We start from the raw sequence: 16,189 nt of genomic DNA on the forward strand, positions 1-16,189 counted from the left end.
TATATATATATATATATATATATATATATATATATTGTTGTGGGAAATTACAGTGCTCGTTGCGGGAAAGCAGAGCGTATATATATATATATATATATATATATATATATATATATATATATATATAATGTCCTTGACATATATATATACATACATACATACATATATACATATATAATATATATAATATATATATATATATATATATATATATATGATATATATGCTCTGCTTTCCGCATCGAGCACTGTAATTTCCCACAACAATTTCCTTGACCATATATATATATATATATATATATATATATATATATATATATATATATATATATATATATATATATATATATATATGGTCAAGGCTTAATAGTTTATCTTGCAACGTAATTTAAAGAGACGAATAAGAAAATTTCTCGTTTCACAGAACGTTGACGATGAACACATTATAAACAATTACAGTAATCATTCCTTGAGGATCTTATATTCAGTTTACTTATCATTAGGAAATGACCTTACCATCCTCATCGCTGTCTCCTTCCGAACCCTGATCGTTGATATCAGAAATATTTCGGTTGACCGACTCGCTACTTTTCTGAATTTCGACGCTGCCATAGGAAGGCCTCTGATCGTCCTGCTGTTGAGGTCTGAGGACATCGCTTTCGCTTGCGTCCTCCGGTGGTGGCGCTTCTTCTGAGGCGGAAGCCAAGTCTGAAAAAAGAAACGGTTAGTAGAACAGTCTTTACACGAAGTTGTGTTCCCAGTAAAGGCCGCTGACAGTACAGGCACACTGTCTTTCGAGATACCGCTATTTTTAGTGATATCAAAAGATGGAAGACAATTATTGATACGGACGGATGCAAGACGTCAACGCGACACATTTTTGTTTCGAAAGGGCTTGACTGTAACTTATTAACAAAAGAAGGCGCCAGCTTAGTGTATTACAAATCTTCAACAGACAAGATTGGTAGAAAGAATGGGCGAACAGCTGGCAAAACCAGAATTGAGATCCAGTGTTCAGCATGGAAGTAAGGCTAATAAAGTAGGCGAGTAAAGCTAATCACCAGACGACAACCAGCTTACCTTCAGCCTCAGTTTCAGTTTCAGGTTGTCGCCTGCAGCAGCACTGTAAAATCTTTGGAGTAATGATGACTAAGATGACGTAACCGACGTACAAACCAATGAAACCTGCAATAAAATACGAAACTCGAGTTGCATGATCATGATATCACGTGATTCTTACATAATTCGGGGGGGGGGGATTCAAGGGACAAAGTCATGAATTTTGTTTGATGTGAAAAGGTGTTTGACTTCTTTACACATGCTGGTCAACTGTGCAAAGCCTCTAAGCTCTACTTGCAGGCAGGCAAAATTAAACATTCAGTGAAATATTTAACGTTTCCACAAAAAAAAGGTCAAGTTTCGTGGGCCATTCTCACAATGGCTGAACAGACACTTTTACATCAAGTTTTGATCTCATGCAAGCTTTTGTAATGAAATCTTAACTGGCGGTGTCTTTCATACAGATGAGGATAGCAACTTTCCCTTACACTGTAGCGATGTTTATATACTATAGGAAAACTAATCGGAATCAGAAAACTCCAATTTGTCGAGAGGTCACAAATAAAATCATCTATTTGCATTCAGCAAAATGGTGATTTTTGACAGTTTTGTAGTTTTTTACAGTCGTCTTTGTGTCCATGTTTTCTTGATATCACAAAAAGGTCAAAAAGAGCGGCTTTGTCTCTTTAAAAGTCTATTTCGTCAGAAATACACGACCAACTTTGGAAGTCGTGTGGGTTTGTAACGTACTGAAAATCGGGTGTTCACCATCTCGCTTTATACATAGCCCGAAACATATCCAGCAAGAGCATAATGTTTTAAGCCATACTGAATTACTTCATGAGTCAAGTTCATGTGTTCCAATACAACAATACAAAAATTTCATTGCAGGGTATGCTCAAGACAGTTTCTATTTTCTTTATTTAAAACTAAAAAATATTGTCCACTACAAGAAAGAATGATATATCTGGCAAAATGATATGTTATTAAACATAAAAGATAACATTATTTGCTGTTTGCTTACTGTTCTGTGATCAAAGGTATGAGTATTATCACAATGAGAGCTTTCCTTGCAATGACAACCTTTGCCAGGCTAGTAAAACGAAAGAAAGAAATCAGTTTTCGTATCAAATTAACAGACGACAGACAAGCGACCCACAATAGAGGTAGGGACATCAGAAATGACTGACTGATCATTGAGCAGCTAGGGAGTCCGACAGAAGATGGTGCCGTTGGGGCCGATCTTACCTAACGCTTCTTCGAAACTGATTCCACCGTCATAGACCACGTAGAAAGTCCAGAAGCAAGCCCCCAAGTACACTATGACGTCACGCAGAAACTCCACCTGTGTATCAATGCTGAAAGGGTTCACCATGACAATTGCAAAGACCACTACGGTTGTGATGAAGATTCCGCTTCCTAAGGGTAAATCGAGAATACTTTTTCTGATTAGTAAAAATGATGTGTAGGGCAGTATTTTTGTATCAAATTCCAGAGCAGCACCGAGGCACTTTCCCAGCCAAGAAGTCAGTCACCTCAGCTAAAATTATCATCATTTGGAAATCTTTGCTTGCTGCTTTTTTATAGCATTTGTTCGCGTATCTGCCTATTTCACAGAGTTTGGACAGTTAAAAACTAAAATAGTGTTCCCCAGCATTTCAATTGCCATATGCACTGGTGCCCCGACTGTTCTCAGATTCCCCGTGCAGCGTACTTACCGAACAGTCCACCGATTGCTAGTTGCAGACCCCCGCTATCACCGTGACCTTTCTTAACGGCAGCAATGGCACTGAACACATCGGGGGCGCCATTTCCAAGGGCAAGAAATGTCACCCCGTGCGATAATAGTTAAGGAAATAGTTGATTTAGTGTATAGACAGGTCAGATTTGAACTTGATACGTTTGAGTAACACGTACATGTAACGATAGGTCGTGCGTTTGTGTCGCTGTCTATCTATCTACCTATCTACCTACCTACCTATCTATCTATCTATCTATCTATCTATCTATCTATCTATCTATCTATCTATCTATCTATCTATCTATCTGTATGTCTATATATATCTCAAATGTTATTTTACAATATATTAATCGCAGCTAGTATTTCACTTATATTACTTGTGTGTATATATAGAGAGAGACAGTGTATGTGTACGTGTGTGTGTATGTGTATGTGTGTGAGATGGATAATCGTGTCTGTGTAGGCGTGCATAGGTGTCTGTGGTGAGCCTAGCTGAGATACTTAGCGATCAATGCGACAATGAAAGGATATTGCAATATTTTCGTTCAGTTTCAGCGTCTTCGAGATCACTTCAAGTGATGGACAGAAGCTGTGGAGAAAAAAATAAACATTTATGTTTGATGAATATTTCTATTTAGAGCTCTAGTTCAGGTGTCCTTGACACTTCAATGTGCAGTCCTTAGTTGAAATACTCGAGGTCATAGTGCTCAGTACGATTACTGACGCCATCATGCTTCTTTCTTGGGCTAACTTTTGTCTTTTTTGTTCCAGAGTTTTGATACACTTTGCCAGTGTTAAACATTATTGCTGGCATGATGTTGTTCAAAAGTTGCCGGTATCTATTAAAACGTGACGTTAAAATGACGTCACGACGAAGCAAAAAGTCCTTGCACTTACAAATTTTCGGCGACGAATCCCAGGGCAAGAAACACGTAAGCAAGCCAAAGGAACTGTGAATATAATATATGAAAAACTTGTCATAATCACGCAAAACTCAATCAAGAAAACAATTTTGAAAAGTTAGTCTCATATTATGTTTTTCGTTTTTATTTTTTGATAAAATGTAAACATGCATACGACGTCTTACATCTTAGGAATGTATGTATGTATGTATGTATGTATGTATGTATGTATGTATGTATGTATGTATGTATGTATGTATACGTGATGTATTACATAAAACGTAACATATGATTTCAAACTCACCAGAGGCACTAAAGCTACGTAGAAGAGATTTTCGTCATGAGGAAAAGCACAGTGAACTAGTTGCATGTAGTTGATAAAGCCATCGTCTCCTTTGCAGTCTTCGGTTTCTTTGATAAAGTCGCAACGTAGTGTGTAGTTGTGATCTAAGACTTCAGAACACTATAGTCAGTGGAATGATAGCAGAAAAAGAACCACTCTTAGTATGAAAACATCCTTGCGGTGGCATTTAAAAAAAGGCCGTGTAAAACTGTTGTGTCTCAAGATAGGGAAAACTTTGAATTGTCTCACTGAAATTATCTGAAGTGAAATGTTGTGCACCAAAATATTGAAAAAATATAAATACAGCTTAAACATTGACTTTCCGTATATTTCATTTTACGTTAAACGCGCACAAAATGAAACCTTGTTCTTGGTGATGATGACAACACTGATACTTTTTTGCGGCGTGTGTTATAGGTATTTGTAAATTTTATGACATTTTCGTCATTCTGTCTCTCATGAATTACAGAACAGCTACTCTTTTAGGCATCTCACATACGTTTAAAATTGACTGTGTCCATTTCAAAACGATATAGTTCAAAGGTCAAGGACAAAAAAGGCAAATTATGTCATCGGCCATTTCCCTGCTGACATTTTCTTGCTGCCGATTTCCATCGTATACAATCAAACCCGCTCAATTCATCCGAACTGAAAAAATAAATCCCGACAAAAATATGAGCGTATTTCAAGGATTCATGATTCGTCTTGAAAGAGTAGTTGTGTCAAAACCACCGAACCTATGATTACGAGGTTGCAATATCAAGTTGGTATTTACTCTTGTCAGATTAAAAACTTTCGACTTCTCGTTTCGGGTATTCGAAAGTATAGTAACGTCACTGCGCTTCATACGTTGGACTGAAATGTAACAGCAAAACACAAGAACGTGCGTGCAATCAAGGATTAGAGGTTGTGTTACATTATTTGACGTTGGATAGCCAAATATATGACTAGGATAAACAGTTCATAGCAAAGTGTCGATCCGCTCTGTACCTAGATCAATCTGATTAGGGACTGGACATAAATTACAGGGGGGGTGGGCCGGTGTTTTTCGAAAAACCGCTGCGTAAAAAATAGTGACCCTTCAAAAGTTCATGCACAAAAATTAGTGACCCTCCCCCTTATCCGTGCATGAAATAAGTGACCCTCCCTGTTACTCAATACCCCCAAAAAAACCCGCAATGTGTTAAAGACCCCCTTCTGACTTGCTATACTTTTTAAGTCGCCCTCCCGAAAGGAAGGCAAAATGTGGCCGATATAACGCGTTGTCCAAGAAATATCAAATCATATGTGTGTGATAATTCATGTAAATGTACTTTGCTTGAAGTGGCAGGTAAAAAGTGCATGCCTGTACAAAAAAATGTAATTTTTAGATTTTATCGATAATGTTGATTCACTATACATGTAGTCGACTATAAGAAAACTACGAACGTGTATTTTCCAGTATAAAACTAGCTATATCTGTTCATATACAGATGTTTAATAACTGATATAGATATACTTGATTAGCATGGGTTGTTTACAAGTGCACATGTGAACAAGATATTTGATTTTGGAATTTCTATCAAGTTGTGATCCACTATACATGGGAGTCTATGACAAAACTATCATGGGAGTCTATGACAACACTGTCAAAAAATTTTCAGAATTAAAAATTTGCACTATTTGTGCATATATGGACCCTCAATAATTGACATAATTGTGCTTGATTAGAAGAGGGTGGTAAAATGTGCATCTGTGTACAATAACTTTGTTTTTGGAATTTCGCATAAAATGTTGATCCACTATACATGGGAGTCTATGACAAAACTGTAAAAAAAATTTTCAGAATTAAAAATATGCACTATTTGTGTATATATGACCCTGAATAATTGACACAATTGTGCTTGATTAGAAGAGGGTGGTAACACGTGCATCTGTGTACAATAACTTTGTTTTTGGAATTTCGCATGAAATGTGGATCCGTTATACATTGTAGTCTATGAAGAAACTATGAATAATTTTTTTTAAATACAAAACTTGGCAAATCTGTGTATCTATGTATGCTTGATTATTGATATTTATGTTCTTGATTAGACTAGAGTGGTTACAAGTCCATGTGTGTGTAAGAAATTTAATTTTGGAATTTCACTGAAATGTCCATTCACTATACATGGCAGTCTATGGTGAAACCCTATGAATATTTTTTTCCAATACAAAAATAGGTAAATCTGTGCATTTATGTACACTGAATTATTGGTACTAATGTTCATGATAGACTAGAGTGGTTTCAAGTCAATGGTTGTGCAAGAAATTTGATTTTGGCATATCACTTAAATGTCGATTCACTATACATGGCAGTCTATGATGAAACTATGAATAATTTTTTTCCAATAAAAAAATAGGAAAATCTGAGCATTTGTGTACACTTGATTATTGGTATTAATGTTCATGATTAGACTAGAGTAGTTTCAAGTCCATGTGTGTGTAAGAAATTTGATTTTGGAATTTCACTGAAATGTCCATTCACTATACATGGCAGTCTATGGTGAAACCCTATGAATAATTTTTTTCCAATACAAAAATAGGTAAATCTGTGCATTTATGTACACTGAATTATTGGTACTAATATTCATGATAGACTAGAGTGGTTTCAAGTCAATGGTTGTGCAAGAAATTTGATTTTGGCATATCACTTAAATGTCGATTCACTATACATGGCAGTCTATGATGAAACTATGAATAATTTTTTTCCAATACAAAAATAGGAAAATCTGTGCATTTATGTACACTTGATTATTGGTATTAATGTTCATGATTAGACGAGAGTAGTTTCAAGTCCATGGTTGTGCAAGAAATTTGATTTTGGAATTTCACTGAAATGTCCATTCACTATACATGGCAGTCTATGATGAAACTATGAATAATTTTTTTCCAATACAAAACTTGGTAAACCTGTGCATTTATGTACACCTAATTATTAGTATTAATATTAATGATTAGACTAGAGTGGTTTCAAGTCAATGGTTGTGCAAGAAATTTGATTTTGGAATTTCACCAAAATGTTGATTCACTATACATTGTAGGCTATGAGGAAACTACAAATAACTCATAGGTTATCTGATCCTAAATTGTTATTCAAAAGTTGTTCGACCTGAAGCTTCCAGTTGTTATTGATGACACTATGCACTATTCTGAACAGTTTGTATTCTGTCAATGTCCTCAAAAAATTAAAAAATGTACATACAGCGACATGAACGTTTGACACCGACCTATACCCAATGTATTGTCAATGGGAGAATGATGTCAAATAAGTAATCTCCCAAACTGTTATTGAAAGAGTTATTATAGGGACAGTTATGCACAATAGTGTTGAATAAGTAGAAATCATGACAACTTAAATCAATGTGGCTGCTTGGATCATCAATACATTGTTTATTATACCTGAAATTTGCGCCCGAAGGGCGCGCCGAAAATGGTAATGGCAGAAAATGAAAGTGCCAGGAGGTATTTTTTCTTCTTTCAGTATTCGATAACGTGCACATGCAATTTCAGCTTTGATGCATGAAAAAAGGTGACCCTCCCCCATAGGCTTGCACAAAATTTTATGACCCTTCAAAAATGCTTGCGCGAAAAATGGCGACCCACCCCCAAAAAAACACCGGCCCACCCCCCCTGTAATTTGTGTCCAGTCCCTTACAGCCACTTCTTGTCAACAGGGATTATCTGCCAATAAGCCTTGATTTATTAAAGACTGACACACACACACGTCCTTTTTTCGGGAAGTGAATTCAGCATCGTTTGGGACAGGTTCCAATATGTACAGATAGATTCTCGATGTTTTCAGATTGGCAGAAAAATAGTTGATACCAGAAAGAGGTTTTATTTCAAAGAAGAGAGGAACAGACTAATTCAACCCAGACTGGGGCTATTGTAATAATGGCGATCGCGTGCATAGATACGCGGAAAACATTCGGGACTAAACGGAGGCGTGATAGTTCCTTTGTTTCTTTCAGTCGATTGTACTTCCTTGCAAACTGTAATGGGATATAAATAGTAACACGAAATGGCAGTTCAAAACCAAATTAAAAGGAAGAAATATTGTGTTTTCGAGTGACACGCATATCCTGCCAGTGTCTCACATTCTGTCTCTGAAAATTTTCACATTTTTATAATGCGTGACGCGCACCGTTTTTCAATAAACAAATTAATTTAAAGAATGCGCTGTCCAAGCTATCCCATTTATCGAAGCCATGTATACGATGTAAAGACACATTCGTATTTTGTCGATTTGGCGGGAAACTCTCTCTCTCTCTCTCTCTCTCTCTCTCTCTCTCTCTCTCTCTCTCTCTCTCTCTCTCTCTCTCTCTCTCTCTCTCTCTCTCTCTCGAGAGAGAGAGAGAGAGAGAGAGAGAGAGAGAGAGAGTTGTATCAGCCGTTATCGTGTCATTCTCCGTGTCGACAGGTGTGGCCTGTGATCAACTGTTTACACAACAATCATGTGCCTTTGCGCAATCTGTCGACCTTTCAGATTTTAGGGCAGTGTATAAGCTTATAGGGTGATGTTTGCGATGGCTTTTGGATACTCGCATCGTTTCGAGTACGCGTCGTCAGAGGGGGCAGAGGTTACGCTGCACCGAGCTAGTTAATATTCTTTTGTTCCGCTTCCAAGATCCGTAAAGCCTTTACATTCTGATTTACTCACCTCAAACTTTGTTCATGGGGAACGTAACTGGATGGCACTGTAAGACGCACTGAACACGCTACATGTAAGACTTCTGACCCAATTTGGATTAAAAGTATACTGTCACCTGTTCCAATTTTACCACAGTTACCATGGAAAGAGAAAATCTAACCAATCACAGATTTTAAGCGGGTGGCTGCTTTTTAAAAACAGCGCCCTCACATGGGCATTTTTAATACTAAGGAACGCCCCTTTGATCATATATGGGCATATTTAGATTAAAGGTGACTGTATACCTTTCGGGTAGAACGCGCCTCGAAAGTGAAAGACAAACTTTTGCTCAAACTTTCCTAAATGAAACTTTAAAACTGTACTCTTAAAAATCAGGGGTCAACATGCAAAGTATAGTGCCACAGAAACAAATGACCTGACATTTACCGATATTTCAAATTCAAAATGGCCGCCATCCTGTGTTTAACTTTGTTGGGGAAGATAAAATTTCGATTTTCAAATACTTAAGACTGTAGAAGACTGTAGAAGTTTTTCTTACGCCAGAGCTTTAAAATGAGCCCCCATGAGTGGTAGATCAGAAAAGAATAGAAAAAAATTGAGTCCAAATATCTGCCCCCGAGGGGCGTTCTACCCAGTGTAACTTACATATGACTCAATCTAAGACTTATAACAACATCTACAGGGAGAAAGTCGCTCCGTTTTACCATTTTATGATATCAAGAAAACACGGAATACTTGAATAAAATCAAACACCCAGTATACAAAAATTACCCCTTTGGCGGATACTAAACAGATGACTTCGATAGTGACAGTGTCCTCGAGACAAAAATGATGCTTCCTATTTCGACTTGTTTTCCTGTGACAAATAAACACTTGCCACAATGTAAGGGAAAGCTGATATCCTTATTGATATGATAGGCGCCACCAATGAAGATTTCATGAAAAATGCTTGGATGAGATCCAAACTTTGTGTAACAGTGTCTGTTCAGCCATGCATGGTGAGAATAATGCACGGGACTTGATTTTTTGATACAGACCATAAAATGTTTCACTTAATGTTTAATCTTGTCTTGCTGCAAGCAAAGGTGACATTGTACACAGTTGACCAACATTGCAGCACGTGTCAAAACGTCAAACAAACAATTGCAAACAACTTATCATATCAAACAAATTCATGAAAAAGAAGCTAAAAAGGGCGACTGTGTCCCTTTAAGGGTGCAAATACTGTTATTTATTTATTTATTTATTTATTTATTTATTTATTTATTTATTTATTTATTTATTTGAAATAAACTGAAAGCCTTTGAAGTAGGTCAAAATAGTTTAAGGTTAACTAATGGAGTGTGTTCACTCGACTAAAAAGAAGCAAAAAATATTAAATTGTATGGCACCTGAGTTTGTTTCAATGGCACTGGGCAATTCTCACAGACATTGTATATACATGTAAAAGGTACATATACTACAATAGACACGGCAGCTGTGTCAAGCGATGATCCCTACGTGTTCAGTGACTTTCCATGCATGTACTGAAGACATGAAAGGAAACTCAACCTCTGTTGATCCGGTTTAGCGATTTTTCAAGTATTGCAGAAAGTAAGAAAAAACAGAAAGAAAGGAAGCTCAACTCCGATCTAAATACAGAACTTATTTTATCGATAATATTCATATTTCATAATCAATAATATGTTTCGCCTAGGCTTTGAATGCCTTATTGGCCTTAGTTTGGGATAGCGATCACAATTTACAATTGTAATCGTAAGTCGATAAGACTTAATACCCTCTACTCCCCTTTAGGATCAATGACACTTCTCGTTTCTCACGAATATTATATAAATCTCAAAAATGAGGGCCCGAACACCCGGTGGTGGCAGTCTCGGAGCAGCCGGGTACGCACGCTCGTTAGAAATTTCGCGGAAAAGGGGGTGATTTTAGTCGGAAATTCCGGATACATCTAGGTCCGTGAAATCGAGAAAAAGGGGCACTTTTTCAGATCACCCTCCGAGAATAGGTCTGGTTCTTCTCCCAAGACGCTTTCTCACTCGAGAGAGTAAAACCCAGCAGCGGTCCCCCAAGCCATGATCCAGAACCGTCCCGGGAGAACCGTACATCACATCGTGAAGGTGATTGTAACTACGTGCCCACCCCTCAAATCAGTTCGATTAAAATTTAGTATGTTCTGGCTGTTCAGAAATCCAGTGACCGTCCCTGTGATGGTTAACTTTGTTCTTGTGTTTATGAATTGATACGCTGTATTACCGGGGGGGGGGGAGATAGCTAATTCAACATCCAACAACAACTTCCTGTATGACTAGCAATATGGCGGTCGATGGTAGAGGTGTTCTTCGCGGGAGATGCAAAACCTGTGCAGAAATTGCATGGAATTTGTCGGTGAAAATGACAGTTTGAGATGCGGTTATTGTGGATGTGTACCTGGAGTACACACAGTGATTCCAGAAGTGATTCAAATGTTGGAAAGTGAGTTCTCCGAGTCAAGTAAGTCTTTCAAAAACTTAGCGAAACGCATAAATTAATAAATGTACAGCTTGTTGCGGATCCGTAGCCTACCACTCTCTTTGCTGGTTGTGTTGGGGGGACTCCAGAACCGTCCCGGGAGAACCGTACATCACATCGTGAAGGTGATTGTAACTACTCTTTGCTGGTTGTAACTACCTCTTTGCTGGTTGTGTTGGGGGACTCCCCCAACACAACCAGCAAAGGGAGTGGAAGGGCTACGGATCCGCAGCAAAAATGTAGCTAGCTGTGCTGTTTGGTCCATAGTGGCTGTGATATCGCAGCGGTGCTGTGGCGTCTATAGAATGCGCTCGGGCCAAGGTCTGTGGCGATGACCCTTGACCCGAGCGCGTTCGATAGACGCCACAACACCACTGCGATATCACAGCTTGGTCCATAGCTACTAGCTTACAAGTTGTAAGGCATCGCTGGTAAACTCAAGTCAGCGAATCAACATGAGAATGCCTACCGTTATTTCTAGTTGAATCGGTTGTCATTTTATAGATTGTACTAACACTTGCTTGAGGTGTTTTGTAGTTGTAGTATTTCTCTTTGGGTTGGTTGTCATTTATTTGGTAGATTATCTGTTCAGGTTATTGTAATAAAAGTTGCATGTGTGTTTTGTACTAAGAAGTATTTCTAGTTGAATTAACTGTTATTCAGTAGATTGTACCCGGTTTATTGTACTGACATTTACATGTCGTGTTTTGTAGTACATATAGTTGTATTAACAGTTGAGATTGTAGTATTCGATAGATAGATACCTGAAAGCAGGAGAGTACTATTTATCCAATCTTTGCTGAAATTCAGTGAAAGAAATGGTTGTAGCTGGTGGCAAATTTCCCTTAGCTACAAGTGATTTTTCTACAAAAGGATTTTTTTTTTTGCAGCTACAGATGACGGATGATGTCTAATAACTCAAGAGCCATCAACTAATACAAGATCAAAATGGATCAGAAAAGTGATTGTATATGAGTGTGACTGATGAACATATGGTGAAGACAAAACATTGAACGATCACTGTATTTCAAGTTTTCATTATGTTACTAAGCATACATTGAACAAGGCAGTCTGTTACTGTGCACATCAAACACAAAGTCAACCCATGCTAAGCTAGTGTATTATGTGTTCCTTTTTCACCAAGAGTCAGCACACTTGCTTTGAAATTGGTAAATTATGGTATTCAAATGTCTTGGCAAACATTTAGGTAAAATCTCCCAGATATCGGAAAAAAGGGGTTGTTTTTCGCAGTGATTTTCTCCCAGATTTTCCAAAAAAAGGGGGTGTTTTTCAGAGAAAAATTCTGGGAAAAGGGGTACATTTCAAACTCTGCTAACGAGCGTGGGTACCCACCCATCCAGAGACTGCCACCGCCGGGCCCGAACAGCTTTCTGTATCACCATTTCCCAGTACTTAACTCATTTATTTTGTCATTTATTGCGTACAATATATAGATGTTCACAGGGATGCATCGGACAGATTGTGGGAACGCTGCAAACAACTTCCTGAACTTCACGTGGTCCGGTCTCAGACATTCGATATTCTTCCGCCTGATATGTACCCGGTCTGCCTGAATCGTGTTTATGAGGAAAGCTTTTGCTGTTACAATAATGTGGATAAAATTAAAGGCAAGCCACTTCCTTGATGATCAGAGTTGATGTGTACAAGTTACCATTTACGAACAGTCTTGTATAAACACGTAGAGAGCAAAAAGGGAAATCGACCTTGACTGCTGCCATGCAGTAAAACTTCATTTGTATTTTGATTTTTTCTTTAGGCGCGCAATGACCTGCGTTCAGCATTTCTGGCACTGACGTTGCAACTTTGTTGCAACTGTGGTTATTGTGGTTACTCAATAATCTGTCCAGGGATAGGAATAACAACAAACCGCGCCCGAAATCATCAGCCCACACATGAACGGTGACATGGGCAAAGCTCTGGGATGTGCCTTTTTTCGGATGGTGTCGTCATTTTACTATGGCATAAATATGCCACGTAATAATACTGAACCGGGCAACAAAAATACTCTACAATTCCTGCTAGTTGCTTCCTGTTTCATATTCAATTATCTATTAAGTTCCTGTGATTACAAAATGAAACGTAAATGTGGTCGATCGTCTGGACGCAGATTTCAACGAACCCGTACGTAGCGAGTGTTGCACACGATAGTCAACGACCTGGTCCTTTATACGCCTGGCGCTCACTTACTTTGCTACAATTTCTTCCTTGAAGAATGCGTTGAATACAGCGAAACTTTGGGCTAACCTTCGAAGAGCTGAAGGTTTTTTTTACTTCTCCCGACACCGATTTTGCAAATATTTTGGTATAGCCCTAGAGTTACTAACAGACGTTTTGAGAAATTCCCGCAATTCCAAATTACCTACCTGCACTATGTCAGCATCAAGTCCGTCCACCGAAAGTACACTTCTCCCTTTCATATTAGCTAATAGTGGCGCTATTCTAGACATAGAACTGCCGGCATGGAATTCTTCCCGGTAAGTTTCCTTGCTCAGTGACCTCCCCTCGCCGAAAACCACGAATCTTAGGGAAAAGAGGACCCACAGTTCACTGAGAGTGAATTTCCTCAACATGGTGGGACTGAGTCGGTGTTCACGCACCCACGATTTTTCTCGGCTTTGACCGACGTTCGCAATACTGATATGCAGAAGTCAGACCAGAGATCAACTGTGCACAAACGAATGCATCGAAATTATACAGACATCGAAATAGACTCAGGTTAAACCGGCATGCGCGCATGCGCAGTGTAGCTGAACTACAATACAGAACAGATGACGTACGGGAATTTCCTATTACAGTATAGCCCCGTGGACTGAAGGAAAATAGACTTACTGGTGTCATGTGACCACCCGCGAACGAGAAGGAAGATTTCTGCCCGAAGCCTGACATGACGAGTGCGTTAAAGTGTTTTGCGGAACGCCATTGCTGTTACATCTCATGCATTACTTTGGCTGTACTGCGAGTTCAAGTTTCGTAATGGGCTCTCTGTACGCGGTGACGACTGTAAGGCCCAAAGTCAGAGGTCGACAATGCCATGATGAAAGCGTGAAGGGAAAGAAATGCCAAGCGGGTATAAACTACTGACTGAACTTACAACACAGTTTCAACTTTGAGACCCGGACAGCAACATGTTTGACATTGCAGTGTTGTACTTTATGTATCGTAAATGTGTGTGTATAGATCTGTCTATCTCCTTGTGTGTTTATGTACTGTGTACACACATATCTGTATATATATGTATGTATTTGTTTATGTTTATGTTTATTTATGTGTGTATGTCTATTGTGCTTATCTGCATATGTTTATGTCTCTACATATTAAGATAGAATAACTGAAACCGATAGCAGTAATACGAACGCTCGCACATCATGTTTTGCACAATAATTGTTGTCAGTTTCATCGGGGCATAAAACCGCACCATCGTATGTTTACGTCTTGGGGCATTTCGTTGACACAACATTACTGTGTGGATTCCCCGTTCTATTCTTGCCCGTCATTTGCTGGCCATGTGACTTTCATTATCATGTGATCGGACTTTGAACGCAGAATAAGGAAGCGTACTCTCACGGCTAAACAGAAGAAATATCAGTCAGCAGACCCGATAAGTCCTTTGTCAATTTTTTATTCACCATGTCACGACCCACCTACCAAAGAGTTCAGTCAGTTTCGATGACGTCACCATCGTGTGCGTCTATTGGAGAGACATCTACAGTGTTAGTATTGTGTCTTGAAGTTGATATCGCAGTGAGAAGTCTGATTAAAATTGTATACACATTGTACAATTTCGAAATTTATACGATAAGTTCTGCTTCCAAAGAGTTTCAATATGTACAATGGGATTTGAAAATGCACAATTTGTAACGACAAAAAAAAAATCGTCTCAGCACATAGCCTGAACTCATGCGTTTGTGTTTAAGAGCAAACTAGCCGGAAAAGGATTGAAGAAATTCCCCGGACTAGCTGGACGAGATAATCGATTACGTCATTATGGCAGATATAACCCACTTTCGAGTTCGCATTGGTCGAGTTGCGTCTCGGGGACGTGATTCAATGCTCCACTCTTCAATATCCGGACCAACTTACAGTTGCGCATTTGATGTCCGGAATGAAACACACAGTAAAAGACACATGTCTTGGTCAAGTAAACATTCAAAAGTTCTCGATTATCCTGTATTTTCTTCTAATGTATTTATATTGGACCTGTCACGTTGGATATTCTCTACGACATGAGATATTGCCTCAGCTACGCTACTGCTAATGATACCGTATATTTATAATTCTCGATTTTGTGAAAATCAACATTTTGTTCCCAAGTTCTCGTTGTGGGCAAGGAATCGGCACGAATTTGATTGCCAACCATTGCTTAATTTTAGGACCTCTGCCAAAATACGTGATCGAAATTAAAAGAAAATGTTAAAAAAGTTTCCTACAGCGAAATGTTAAAAAATGAAGCTAGGTTTCGCTTTCTCTTTCAAAAAATTTAAATTTTATTTGCCGTTTCACCCGGGTGATGACCTATTCGCTGTTCGAAAGAACGATCCAAAACTGTTGATTAAACTACCATATATATGTGTTGAATGCTGTCGCTCAAATGTTTGCGTTTAGCTATGTTTCAAGGAAACCAGTTTCTGAACGCGCGTTAGTTTTATCTGAAGACGTTTCAACAAATGTGGCTTTTCTCCGGAGATTGAGAGCTCGGAGTTATTCAGACGGCTTTTTTTTTCAAGTTACAATCGAGGTTGATTTGAAAATTCACTGATTCTTGCCTATTGGTACTGAAATTAAGCTGACGAGGCACGACACGGACACTGAAATGCGAGTTCGTCGATATGATAAATAGACGTAATCTGCAAATGGGTACTTTTCGAGCTTTTTGACGATGTATCATATGCAACGGTTTACACATTTTTGCTGATTTGCCAGAAGTGTTTAGGTTTTTCACGA

At 38.5% G+C, this 16,189-nt stretch overlaps 1 protein-coding gene and 1 long non-coding RNA gene across 3 annotated transcripts in view; one reads left to right on the forward strand and one right to left on the reverse strand.

The window, feature by feature from the left end:
- Positions 1 to 13,974, reverse strand: part of LOC139145158 (mitochondrial sodium/calcium exchanger protein-like) — a 33,213-nt gene extending 19,239 nt beyond the window's left edge. The window contains exons 1-8 of one of the 2 annotated variants that reach the window (XM_070716137.1): positions 13,612 to 13,963; positions 4,006 to 4,164; positions 3,697 to 3,749; positions 3,331 to 3,388; positions 2,777 to 2,894; positions 2,307 to 2,477; positions 1,080 to 1,184; positions 516 to 707 (exon numbers count right to left, since the gene is read on the reverse strand). In XM_070716137.1, the coding sequence (XP_070572238.1) occupies positions 516 to 707; positions 1,080 to 1,184; positions 2,307 to 2,477; positions 2,777 to 2,894; positions 3,331 to 3,388; positions 3,697 to 3,749; positions 4,006 to 4,164; positions 13,612 to 13,818 (1,063 nt within the window). In that variant the 5' untranslated portion in view covers positions 13,819 to 13,963. Of the gene's footprint in view, positions 1 to 515; positions 708 to 1,079; positions 1,185 to 2,306; positions 2,478 to 2,776; positions 2,895 to 3,330; positions 3,389 to 3,696; positions 3,750 to 4,005; positions 4,165 to 13,611 lie in introns of both variants that reach the window. The other variant, XM_070716138.1, reaches the window with a different exon arrangement.
- On the forward strand, positions 10,564 to 12,339 carry LOC139145159 (uncharacterized). Its single transcript, XR_011554899.1, has 2 exons — positions 10,564 to 11,209; positions 12,118 to 12,339. It is a non-coding gene; the product is annotated as an uncharacterized lncRNA (long non-coding RNA).
- Positions 13,975 to 16,189: the final 2,215 nt, after the last annotated feature.

This window comes from Ptychodera flava, chromosome 12 (genome assembly GCF_041260155.1).
Source record: "Ptychodera flava strain L36383 chromosome 12, AS_Pfla_20210202, whole genome shotgun sequence".
Classification (NCBI taxonomy): domain Eukaryota; kingdom Metazoa; phylum Hemichordata; class Enteropneusta; family Ptychoderidae; genus Ptychodera; species Ptychodera flava.